The sequence below is a fragment of the Prionailurus bengalensis genome, chromosome B3, assembly GCF_016509475.1.
Source record: "Prionailurus bengalensis isolate Pbe53 chromosome B3, Fcat_Pben_1.1_paternal_pri, whole genome shotgun sequence".
Lineage (NCBI taxonomy): Eukaryota > Metazoa > Chordata > Mammalia > Carnivora > Felidae > Prionailurus > Prionailurus bengalensis.
The window spans coordinates 87,779,424-87,792,262 of NC_057355.1; the positions used below are offsets into that span (position 1 = coordinate 87,779,424).

Consider the following 12,839-nt stretch of genomic DNA (forward strand, 5'->3'; position numbering starts at 1 on the left):
TTTACTAAAATTGTGTTAAGTGAAGAGAGAACTATATATTCTTAAATTCTATAAATTTTGCCTCTTCAAAGTAAGAGAGTTAAACAGCTGTGCAGAAGCAAGAAGTATTTGGGGCCAGCTAATACCTTGGAATTAGCTCATTTGGGAAAATACTATCCTGGTGGCCTGGAGAGGAGGGCCTGACTGGGGACACACAGAGCCATTCCTACCACACTCGCCACCCACATATTGACACCCAGTATAAAAGGTGAATTCAATGAGAGAAGAAGCCTATTCAGCTTTGGAGGCCTGGAAATATCTATTTAGCATTCTCCCCACTTGCTTCCAATTTTAGTCTACAGGTCTGTCTATGGGCTCAAGAGACAAGGGATACAAGGATGGTGAAAAGATGATACAAGTGGGTTATCAATAAGAGAACAATAATAGTGGAGGTTGTGGGTATGAACAATAGGACCATAGATGTGTAAATTATTTTTCATTTATATTTTCTCCTTTTTTTCTACCACTTGGATCACAGATTTGTTGGGTAATAGAGTCTGGGTTGGTGTTGCTAGCTGGAGCCACTGGAGGTCCTAGTTCCACAGACTCTTGAGTAGAAGAACCAGTGTGCCCAGAGATCCTTGTTCTCCTCAAGTTACAGCTATGAAAGCAGGCACTGTCCTGTTGGACAGATCCTCCTACAGGCAATTTTATTCCCAGGGAGAGTCTATTGCCATGTATCCTTCAGCTTAGAGTTCACCGCCTGCCTTGGATTTGTTGCCACCTTTACTCCCCCAAACAATGGCACCTCGGAAAATCCAAATGCTGCTTTGAGCTGTCAGGACATCTAATGCTGGTCTTCAGAAAGGAGGACGTTGAGCAGGGTGGATGGAGGGGGCAGGTGTTGGAGGGATTTTTTGGAGAGAGAGATTCCATCTGGATTACTTATTTAGGGATGTATTCATAAGAAAAGAGGTGGTCTGGGAAGGAAGAGTATCTCCATTTTTAACCATGTGGGAGGGTATGTGTGGGCACAAGGAAAGACAGACTTTCAGGGATACAGATCAAAGAATTTCATTTCATGCTTGCCTCAGTTAATATGTACATATTCTGAAGTGAAGACTTGTATAAGGTATCAAGGAAAGCTTTTAGGAATAATGCGTAATAGAGTTACTAAATTCTTTTTTAAGAATTTAAAATAGTAAAAACTTGATTATTCAATATAAAAATTAGTATGCATTTAAATAAATTTATTATCATTTCTGACTAATTATAATTTATTTAGGAAACATCTACTGATAGCTTGCAACATAAAGGTAATTTATTTTTTACAAAATGTGTAAGGTGTAAATCCCTCACTTCAACAGCATGCAGTGTAGTAGGGGACGTGAAAAAAAAAAATATGCACCAGTAGCTTTAAGAGAGCTTCTAAGAGTGATGAGGGATTTTGGAGAACTGGTTTGAATTTGAGGTAGCTGGGGAAGATATCTTGAAGGAGGTAGCATTTAAAATGGGATGTGTATCCGGATGGCCAACAGGCACATGAAAAGATGCTCAACATCGCTCCTCATCAGGGAAATACAAATCAAAACCACACTCAGATATCACCTCACGCCAGTCAGAGTGGTCAAAATGAACAAATCAGGAGACTATAGATGCTGGAGAGGATGTGGAGAAACGGGAACCCTCTTGTACCGTTGGTGGGAATTCAAATTGGTGCAGCCGCTCTGGAAAGCAGTGTGGAGGTTCCTCAGAAAATTAAAAATAGACCTACCCTATGACCCAGCAATACCACTGCTAGGAATTTACCCAAGGGATACAGGAGTACTGATGCATAGGGGCACTTGTACCCCAATGTTTATAGCAGCACTCTCAACAATAGCCAAATTATGGAAAGAGCCTAAATGTCCATCCACTGATGAATGGATAAAGAAATTGTGGTTTATATACACAATGGAGTACTACGTGGCAATGAGAAATATGGCCCTTTGTATCAACGTGGATGGAACTGGAGAGTGTGATGCTAAGTGAAATAAGCCATACAGAGAAAGACAGATACCGTATGTTTTCACTCTTATGTGGATCCTGAGAAACTTAACAGAAACCCATGGGGAAGGGGAAGGAAAAAAAAAGAAAAAAAAGAGGTTAGAGTGGGAGAGAGAGCCAAAGCATAAGAGACTGTTAAAAACTGAGAACAAACTGAGGGTTGATGGGGGGTGGGAGGGAGGGGAGGGTGGGTAATGAGTATTGAGGAAGGCACCTTTTGGGATGAGCACTGGGTGTTGTATGGAAACCAATTTGACAATAAACTTCATATATTGAAAAAAAAGAAAAAAATAAAATAAAATAAAATGGGATGTGTAACATAGGCACATTTCAGCATGCTGGCTGATTATGGCTAGCATTTCAGGTAGTAGGAATGCTTGTTTAAAATTATGGAGCTGCAGGGGCACTTGGATAGCTCAGTCTTTAAGCATCTGACTTCAACTCAGGTCACGATCTCACAGTTCATGAGGTTGAGCCCCACATTAGGCTCTCTGCTGTCAGCACAGAGTCTGCTTCGGATCCTGTGTCCCCCTCACTCTCTGCCCTTCCCCCACTCACATTCTATCTCTCTCTCTCAAAATAAATAAATAAACAATTAAAAAAAATCACAGAGCTGCTATTAAGCAAAACCGAGTAGTTCAGCTTAAAAAAGACACGGGGTCCAATATGATAGGAGTGTGGACTAACCTGATAAGGTCTTGGAAGATCTTGAAAGGCCCTGAGCAAGAGTCAGGAATGTGGACTTGAGTGGCGGAGCCTGGGATCCTTCTGAGCAGCAGAGTTGAATGATGGAGTAGTACATCATGGAGGTAAACGTGATAACAAGCTAGGGTAAATCACCAGAAGGAGAAAGATGAAGAGTAAAGGGGAAAAGCACCGTGATGAGATTTCTGTTTGTGGTGATTTAGGATGAGGCAGACTTGATGTATAGTCCAAAGGGAAGACCAGTGCAGAGAGGAAAATTGAAGGTAAAAATGAGACAGTCTCAAATTATGGATGGGAATGTTAAGACCATAAATGGAAGGGTTAGCTATCCTACTGCTGCCTGCCCTGAGACCTGAAATAGGGGAAAAAGAAGAAATGTAAAAGTCGTGGGAGGGGGTACAGTTGAAGGTGCTAACATCTGAAAGTGAGGATTTCTTAGCACGATTCTGTATCTCCTGCAACACCTGCCAAATGCATAAGAAGCGCGAATGAGAAGTTTTAAGTCTAGCTTGGCTTTCACCTAAATCTGTCAAGTTCAGTCAAATGTGGCTCTACCTTAAGAACACAGAAATTTTAAACTATGTGAAACCCCTTAGCTTCTTATGTTTTCAAGGAGAAGATCCTCTTGTTCCAATGAGAAACCTGACTGATGTGCTATGATAACAGTCTCAATAACTCTGCGGGTCCCTGCTGGGAAGAATGTCATAGACACTGCATGTTTCTACCCATCTATCCCTCCCCTAGGTTCACAGGGTTTTGTGAGGATATATAAAATAAGATAGTACATATACATTTTTTCTATAAAAAGTTGCTATGAGGATATTGTAGGTCAACAAAAAAGTGTTATGTGTATATTACAACATATCAGAATAATCTGGAAATATTTTGTTTGTTCTATTTAATTCACATTCAACTCTCTTAAAAAAAACCTTTTCTTTAAAAAAGAATTTAAAGCATTTGTTTCATGGTTTACGATTTTTAAGAGCTTTCTGTATATGCTGATGAAGGAAGTTGTGGGAAAGAAAATACTTGAAAGCAAGCATGGTGCACTGGGAATAATAGCGTCTGCCAAACAGTTCACACTTCACACTATTAACACTGTTGATGGGCCCACAGTCACAGTGCTGGATAGCCAGGCCATCTGGGGCTTGTGCGGGCAATAAACTACAATTACTGCCTTCTAAGACACTATAATTCCAGAAGTTATCCATTGAGGTGGGTCATTTAAAGGATGTGTTCCTATCCAAGGCTTTGAGAAGGATGCTTTCTGGATACTCTAAGTGTTCATCCATTCAGTACCCAATGGCTGATACTTACGCTCCCAGTTCTGCCATTTGAAATTTCAAAGGGAGAAATGTGGGAATTGGAGAGCGGTCATTTTTTCAAAAAATGAGTCTTACTACCAGCTCCTATAGCACCCTCAATTCTCATAACAAGTTAGCACACTTGGCAAAAAGAACAAAATTATGTTTAGTTTAAGAGCATTGTTTGATATGCTTGGACACATTTAAGTGCGTTTTTTTCCCCCAGAGTTATGGACCAGTAGTTATAGACTTGTTTTCTGGTTTTCAGGACTCTTGGGTTATGTTCACTAGTTTGTAATGAGATTAAGACTTCCTGAAATCCTGAATGGGGGTGGTGTGAGTGGTCTATATTAAATTTTCTCTCATCAGCAGAAATGGGGCTCAAGAATTAAGTTCTGTTACTGAGAAATAAAGAAATTTATATGTACATACTTAGAAAAAATTGCATATATTCTCAGCTTTGTCTATGAAATGGAAGTAATGTTAACTGCCTCATACAACTGTTTTAAGAAAATTAATATAGAGACTTTTACAGTAACCTACAGTAGAGTGAGCACTCATCAAGTGCCCTACTGGCAGACTAAAAAGGGAAGATATGAAATGCCCTTATCATGATACTTATAAATCAGTTTTTTTCTGATTTTTCTTAGTGCTACCTGGTTAAATGTCAGTCCAGGATCCTCTTCCTCTCACTTGATCACTTATCCATAGGAATGATCTAAGCTCTAGGAAGTTTACACATTACCCTGGCACTGGGGGATAGATGCCCAGTCCCATGGTGCATGATCACTAGATCTATCCAATCTGGTTTTTAGTGGGACATATAATCTTCAGTGCTTTCTGCTTTATGGCTGCCTACATCTGTGGTTGCAAGTTACATTACATAAGTTTATATATAAAATGTTATATATATATATGTAAAATATTATATTATATATTTATCACCACAGGTGATTTCAATGATGCGGTAGGTTTAGGAACCACAGGCGGAGTAATTTGCCATTCAGGCAAGGCAAGACTGTGGCAGCAAATAAATTAGCATAATCTGAGAAGACTATCAGACTATCAACTATATATATGTAAGTCTTAACTCCCAGTATCTGTGAATGTGACCTTATTTGGAAATAGGATTGGTGCAATGCAATTAAATTAAAACAAAGTCATACTGAATTAGAGTGGGACTTAACTCCAGTGATTGGTGTCTTTATGAGAAGTGGGAGGGCCACCTGGGTGACTCAGTAGGTTAAGTGTCCCACTCTTGATGTCAGCTCAGGTCATGATCTCATGGTTCATGGGATAGAGCCTCACATTGGGCTGTACACAGACAGCACAGGACCTGCTGTCCGTGGTAGCTATGTTGGAGCAAAATTGTTGCATACTATTGAAATTATTTGGTATTAATCCTAATTATATAGTCTTTAAATTAAGATGTTAATTATAATCTTCATGGCAGTCACTTAGCAAAAATCTTTATAAAAGTATAGGAAACAAGAGAATTAAATGACACTCCATAAAATATTTAATACAAAAAAACAGCGGTAGAATATAGGAACAAAGAGACATAAAACATGTAGAAAGTCAATAGAAAATAGGAGATGTAAATCCTACCTTATCAGTAATTACATTAAAAACAAATGTACTTAACATTCATTCAGAAGGCAGATATGGGAGAATAGATTAAAGAAAATAATCCAAACATATGTTGTCTGCAAAAGACACATTAGATTCAAAGGCATAAATGGTTGAAAACTAAAAGATGAAAAAAATGTAATAAAAAAAAGGAACCATAAGACAACTGAAATTGCTATACTAATATCATGCAAAATGGACTTTAAAACAAACAAACAAACAAAAAATGTTACCAGAGATAAAGAGGGACATTTTATGAAAAAAGAGCCCATACATTAGGAGATACAACCATAAACATATATGCACCTAATAACAGAGCTCAAATTACATTTAAAAATAACCGGCAGAACTGGTTAGAAATAGGTAACTTTACAATAAAAGTTTGAGACTTCAGCAAAAAACTAAGGAAAAGATCAAACTGAAATAAAGGAATTGAAAACACTATAAACAAAGTGTTTACAACAGACTTCTCTAGTACATTACCCAACAACAGCAGAATACACTATCTTCTCAAGTACCTGTGGAACACATTTTCCAGGATAGACCATATGCTATGCTCTGAGATAGAACGTAAACAAGACTCAATAAATTTAAAAGGGTTGAAACCAGGGGCACCTAGGTGGCTCAGTCCTTTAGGCATCTGACTTTGGCTCAGGTCGCGATCTCATGGTTTGTGAGTTTTAGCCCTGCATTTGGCTCTCTGCTGTCAGCACAGAGCCGACTTCAAATTCCTTTCTCTCTCAAAAATAAATAAACATTAGGAGCACCTGTGTGGCTCAGTTGGTTGAGCATCCAACTTCAGTTCAGGTCATGATCTCACAGTTCGTGAGTTCGAGCCCCATGTTGGGCTCTGTGCTGACATGGTGGAGCCTGGACCCCACTTTTGATTTCTGTGTCTCCCTCCCTCTCACTCTCTCTCTCTGCCCCTGCCCTGCTCTCTCTCTCTCTCTCTCTCTCTCTCTCTCTCTCTCTCTCATTCTCTCTCAAAAATAAATGTTAAAAAATTAAAAACAAATAAATAAACATTAAAAAATAATAAAAATAAAAGGGTTTAAAACCACGCAAATTTTCTTTTCTAATCTAACCACAATGGATCAAATTAAAAATGAAAAACAGGGGCGCCTGGGTGGCGCAGTCGGTTAAGCGTCCGACTTCAGCCAGGTCAGGATCTCGCGGTCCGTGAGTTCGAGCCCCGCGTCGGGCTCTGGGCTGATGGCTCAGAGTCTGGAGCCTGTTTCCGATTCTGTGTCTCCCTCTCTCTCTGCCCCTCCCCCGTTCATGCTCTGTCTCTCTCTGTCCCAAAAATAAATAAACGTTGAAAAAAAAAAAAAAAGAAAAACAGAAGGAATTTAGGGATGTTTACAAATATGTGGAAATTAAGAAACACCCTCCTAAATAACCAGTGTATTAAAGAAAAAAAATCACAAGGAAATTAGAAAATACTTTGAGATGAATGAAAAGGAAAACAAAACTTGCCTAAACTTACTGAATACCATTAAAGCAGTGCTTAAAGGGAAACTTAGAGCTGTAAATGCTTGTATTAAAAAAGGAAGATCTTTTGATTTTGGCTCAGGTCATGATCCCAGGGGTTAGGATTGAGCCCTGCATTGGGCTCTGCCCTGAGTGTAGAGCCTGCTTGAGATTCTCTCTCTCTCTCTCTCTCTCTCTCTCTCTCTCTCTCTCTCTCTCTCTCTCTTTCTGTCTTGCTCTCCCTCCTCCATTTGTTCTCTCTCTAAAATAAATAAAATTTTTTTAAAAGGGAGATCTCAGAAAAAGAAAGATCTCATATCAATAGTCTAACTTACCATCCTAAAAAAGTAGAAAATTGCAAATACACTAAATTCAAAACAAGGATAGGGATGGAATAATAAAAATTAGATGAGAAATAAGTGAAATAGAAAACAGAAACACAATAGGGGAAAATCAATGAATCCAAAAACAAGTTCTTTGAAAAGATCAACAAAAATGGCAGACTTTTAGTTAGACTAATCCCACCCTTAGGAAATACTCAAATTACTAAAACTTAGAAATCAAAGAGAAGATATCACTACCAACCTCATGGAAATGAAAAATAATTTCATGGGAATACTGTGAATAATTGCATGCCAACAAATTATGTAACCTAGAAGTAATCATTAAGATATTCATTGTGGTGGGGCATTAAGCTGGCAATTTGCTCTTACATGATTCAGGAAGGAAAGTTACTTTTACTGCCTTTGCAAATTCTGTATATGTGAAATTGTTTACAAAAATAAAAAGAATTATACCATGTAAGGCTAATATTCACAGCAAGTCTGTTATTGTAAGAAAGAAGGAATCTCAAAGGTCAAATGTTAATGGTTTACTTTCAATCAGTGGCAAAACTCAATAAAATACAAGTCTCAACATATGTGCAAGCATATGGATGTGTGAATTCATGATTTCAGATTGTAGAGCAGTTTCAGAATCATGTGAAAGACTAAGGTGTGGCTGTTGGATTGGATGACTACAATGAAGTGGAGGTCACTGGAAGTAGGGAAGTCAAGGAACTGAAATGTACAGGCATTGGAAGAATCATCCGTGAGAGAGACCATGTGAAATAGTGGCAGGACTTACAGGGCTGAAGAGAAAGACTGAAAATTAGATGCCAAGTCTTCCTTTTAAGGAAATGATTGAGCAGGCAGCTACTATATGAAATGAATGTAGGGACAGAAGGTCTAAGAAAGGACTGAACCTCAAAGAGGTTGGAGAAGTAATGAAGTGGTAGTAAAGAAATAGTAAAGACTCTAACCTTAGTTCACAAGAGATCAAGTTTGACTGGCCTAATTCTGCCATGGATTCGAAATTTTAGGGAAGACTTCATAGCCAAAGCTTAAGAGAGTCATATGAAGCTTGGTCTGCAATTGCTATCTGTCAGGAAATCAAATATGAAAACAACATAGTTTTCTGTAATTCTTGCCTGATCTACTTACAAGGGGGAAATAATAGCAGGTAATAGTTGAGTAACAAAGCTCAAACCTATTTATTTTTCACATATGGCATTTGGACTCCAAGATTTGTAATGCCACCAGTGTCATGTTGCATAATAAGTTAATAATATATACTCCATTGTATTATAGCAATGATACAAAAGCAATCTACTTTAAGACAAAGCTTGTGTACACACAAAGATATAGATAATTTTAGATATATTGATAATTATAGACATAGATAATTTACAGTTCAGTTCAGTGATAGAGGGACCTATTTTTCAAGTTACAAAAGAAAGGATCATATATTCTATTCACACAGTTACCTTCTCTACACAGAGGTCATGTAGTAAAGAGGAAAGATAAAACACCACTATTGAGGAGAACTGAAACACTCTGACAAGTTAGAGACACTGAGTAAGCCATTACTTACCTGATTTTAGTTCTCTTGTGAAATGATTTTATTTAAAATTCCTTCACATCTTAAATCTAATTCACTTGTGATTTATTTTATAACTATTTAGATATATATTTAGTATATGAAGCAAATTGCCTATTACTTTATTCCTTTAATGTTAAAATACCATATATATACATATATATGTATATATATGTATATATATATTATACAAGGTACACTTGAGAGCATCAAAATGGTTCTATGAAAATATAGTGCAAACTTCTTGTTTTCATTCTTCCTGATTACTAAGCTTGTTTGTCTTTCTCTCTCTGTATAACAACACCCACACACTTAGTGTTAAAGTTTTAGCATACTAGGGGCCCCTGGGTGGCTCAGTGGGTTAAGCATCCAACTTCGGCTCAGGTCATGATCTCGAGGTTCATGAGTTTGAGCCTCCTGTCAGGCTCTGTGCTGACAGCTTGGAGCTTGCTTCGGATTCTGTATCTCATTCTCTCTTTGCCCCTCCCCCACTTGTGTTCTGCCTCTCTCTGTCTCTCAAAAATAAATATTTAAAAAAATATTAAGTCTTAGCATACTAATAGAAGTGGGATATTTTTAGGGGTTTCAATTCCACTAGATAGTGATTATTATAACTTCTCAATTATTTTTTAGAGGAATGCTTTACTTAGATTACTTTCTAATGCCCCAAGTCACAACAAGATGACAGATAGTTGTATTTTTCACTTATTTCTTATACTATCAATCTTATGGAGAGCTGTTACCATGCCTGTTGTTAAATTATAAACATTCGAAGATGGGCATGTACAATCATTGCACACACTTTTTTTTTTTACACACACTTTTTTAAGGAGGATAAGGAAATAGTTTGGAATTCAACATTTTTCCTTGGATTAAACAGTACGTAAGAACCTAGAAACTTTGGCAGAAATCCAGCTCACTTTTGCTTTAATGCACCCAAAAGATTTCAAATCAATACTTAGCATTAACGTTTTAATTGAAAATTAACATCACCATAATTGGAAGTGAGGATCAGCATCCTAATGTTTAGGAGAGGGCTACTTGGTTGGGAAGGTCATTACACTGGACAGCACAAACGTTGGAAATGGAAAACACAAATCATTTGTTTCCTTGAGCAAGGACACACAGTAAACACTTGAATTGGTGGTCAACTATAATTTGCTTCTAGAGCCAGCTACTCTGGCAACACTACAGTTTGGATTTATAGCAGAGCACATAAGTAGAGTGACTTTGAAAGCAAAGTATAAAAGAACCAAGAAAAAAAGTTGCTAGTTGTTAAAGATCTACTCCTCATTACAAGGACTTGAAGATTTCCCCTTCAATCTGAAAGCAGGATGCTCTTATTGCTATTCCCAGCATGCCCCTATGCTGTTTTTCCTAAATAATTACTCCTCCAGGAAACCAATGATATTTGAGTGTGGGTTATCAACAATCCTTTATTTTTTGCCTGGGAATTTCAAACCATTATACGTCCAGGCTGAACAATGCAGACAGTAAGTTTCCTTTCCATTTTGGTTAAAAAAATTTTTTTTAATTGTGTTGTTTTCTATTTGCTTCCAATGTCTTAACAAATTCAAGCCCTTCTCCAAATCCCCCAGAATAAACACAAGGGAAAACCTCTCCACAGTAGGATCCCAGCCCCCACTACCACCATAAGGCACTTCCATTTCAATCACCTCTTTCTTCTTCAGGGATCCAGCATCCAGTTCAGATTTATCTCCTCAGTAGAGTAGAGGGAATTTGGGGGAAGAGAATTTTCTATAGGAATAGTCAGTCCCTAAATAAGTTCATTTTCTTTCCCCTTTCATTGACAGTGAAAAACTCTGCTCAGAGGGAGTGCCTTTTCCCTATGTGTCACCTGACCCAAGAGAGGACCCTGTCAGTGAGGCCCCCTCCGCTCTGTCCCGCAGACCACAGTCCCCTACCTTCACCCCATTGTCTGTGCAATGTACAGAACTGGAGCGCAGAGCAGTGGCCTCGGTACCACTCTCCATGCCTGGCTGGGCCAAAGGCTCCTTTCTTGACTGGGAAGAAGAGCTTTTGTGGAAGCAGAGTTTGAAAAGCCCCAGCACTGTCATAGTCAAGATAACCAACACTATGACCGCTATGCTCACAAGTATGAAGACCACGGTGGAGGAGGAGCCAAAAGCCTGGGGAATGGCAGGGGAAGACGTGGAATTAAACTTGGGAGTCACGCTTCCTGAAGAGGTGATGGCGGCCTTTGAATTAGCTTGAGAGGACATCTGAAGAGTGGACATCGTGCTCTGTGCTCCCCACTGAGGAATCTCGGCAATAGATGTTGCTGAACTGCCTTGTCCAAGGACATGTGGTACTTCCCTTGGCTTTTCAGGTACCCTGGGTGTCCACATTCTCTTCTGATCGGGGCTGGCTGCAGTGGCTGGCCTGGTGGGCACCTCGGTCCCCTCAGAGATCGGCTGTCCTTCCCCACTGATTACACAAGAGTGTCCGTCTTTCCCCAGCACGAAGCCCGCCGCGCATTCGCAGGCAAAGCCTCCCAAGTCATCTACACAGTTAGAGTGCTCTGCGCATTTGCCAGCACGGAGGTACCTCCCGGGGCAGGGACAGAGCACAGCCCCGGAGGGTATCCCGTCCCAGCGCGCGCCGACCTCGTCCACGATGCAGGTGGCTGTGATGGAGAGCTGCCCAGGGCAGAGCGCACTCACCTTGGTCCCTGGGGGACTGAAGTCCAGAGCCGCGCTGTACAGCTGGAAGGGCGCACGGTAGCTCAAGTTAGAGGCGGCCCCGGGGCGCGGCGCCGGGCACAAGCCCTCAAACTGGTATTTGCACAAGTAGCCATTGGCGCGCGAGTGGCATCGCATCTCCTTCCAGCCTGCGGGCTCAACCCCCCGGGTGGCCTGGAGTCCTGCGCAACTCCGAGAAGTGCAGGAGCGTTGAGGCTCCTCCACCCACTGCAGCGTCTCGCTTTCGGACACGCTGACGTCGGGGGAGAGCCAGGAGAAACCCCGCAATGGCTCTTTCTCCAGAGTGCAGTGCGATCGCCCGCGTTCCAGCGCCACCCAGAACAGAAGGTCTTTGGAGCCCCCTCCGGGCCCCGGGCCTGCCCGCAGGAGCGCAAGCACCGCCCGGAGCTCTGCGCCCCCGCTCACCGTGCTGAGCGCCCCGCCGCGCAGACTGCAGGCCTCCTCGGCCGCCAGCCTCTTGATGGTAGCGTGGTGCAGGCTGTAGCAGGCCCCCGAGGCCGAGCAGCCCGCGCGGTCTGCGGTGGGGTGCTCGCTCCGGCCAGGTCGAGGCCAGAACGCCTGCCAGAGGAGGCACAGAGCTAGTGCCGGCCTCATCTTGAAGGCCCTGCGCCCACAGCTGTTCCCAACTTGGATCTGTCCCGCCCGAGGGCGCGGAGCTGTCCCAAGAGCGTGGTCACCGCCCCCTACAGCTGGCTCTCCCCCACTTCCCCCGCCCCATCAACGGCCAAGAATCCCCACCGCCGCCCTGGCTGCAAACAGCCTTCCTTAGGCCCCTACAGGAAATGTGTCCGGAGCTATGCCAGGCCTCTCGCAGCCCTGATTTATTCTGGGGTCGGGGACACAGCTGGTGCGAGAGGTATAGGGAACACAGTCGACCAGGTCAAACACCCTGCTTAGAGCAAGAGAAAAAGAAACAAAGTCGCTACAGGGAAGAAACGTAACGTTTCCCTACCCCCCCGTTAGAAAGTTTCAGGAACTCAGATCCCAAAACACTGGTGAACATTAACAGGAAGGACTGGAGACGAGGAACTCGCTCACAGCCCACACCCACCCATTGTGCTTCGTC

At 41.4% G+C, this 12,839-nt stretch overlaps 1 protein-coding gene across 1 annotated transcript; it reads right to left on the bottom strand.

The window, feature by feature from the left end:
- Positions 1 to 10,008: 10,008 nt before the first annotated feature.
- On the bottom strand, positions 10,009 to 12,455 carry CLEC14A (C-type lectin domain containing 14A). Its single transcript, XM_043556028.1, has one exon. The coding sequence runs from the start codon at positions 12,365 to 12,367 to the stop codon at positions 10,898 to 10,900; it is 1,470 nt and encodes a 489-aa protein (XP_043411963.1). The 5' UTR covers positions 12,368 to 12,455; the 3' UTR covers positions 10,009 to 10,897.
- Between the last annotated feature and the right edge of the window lie 384 nt (positions 12,456 to 12,839).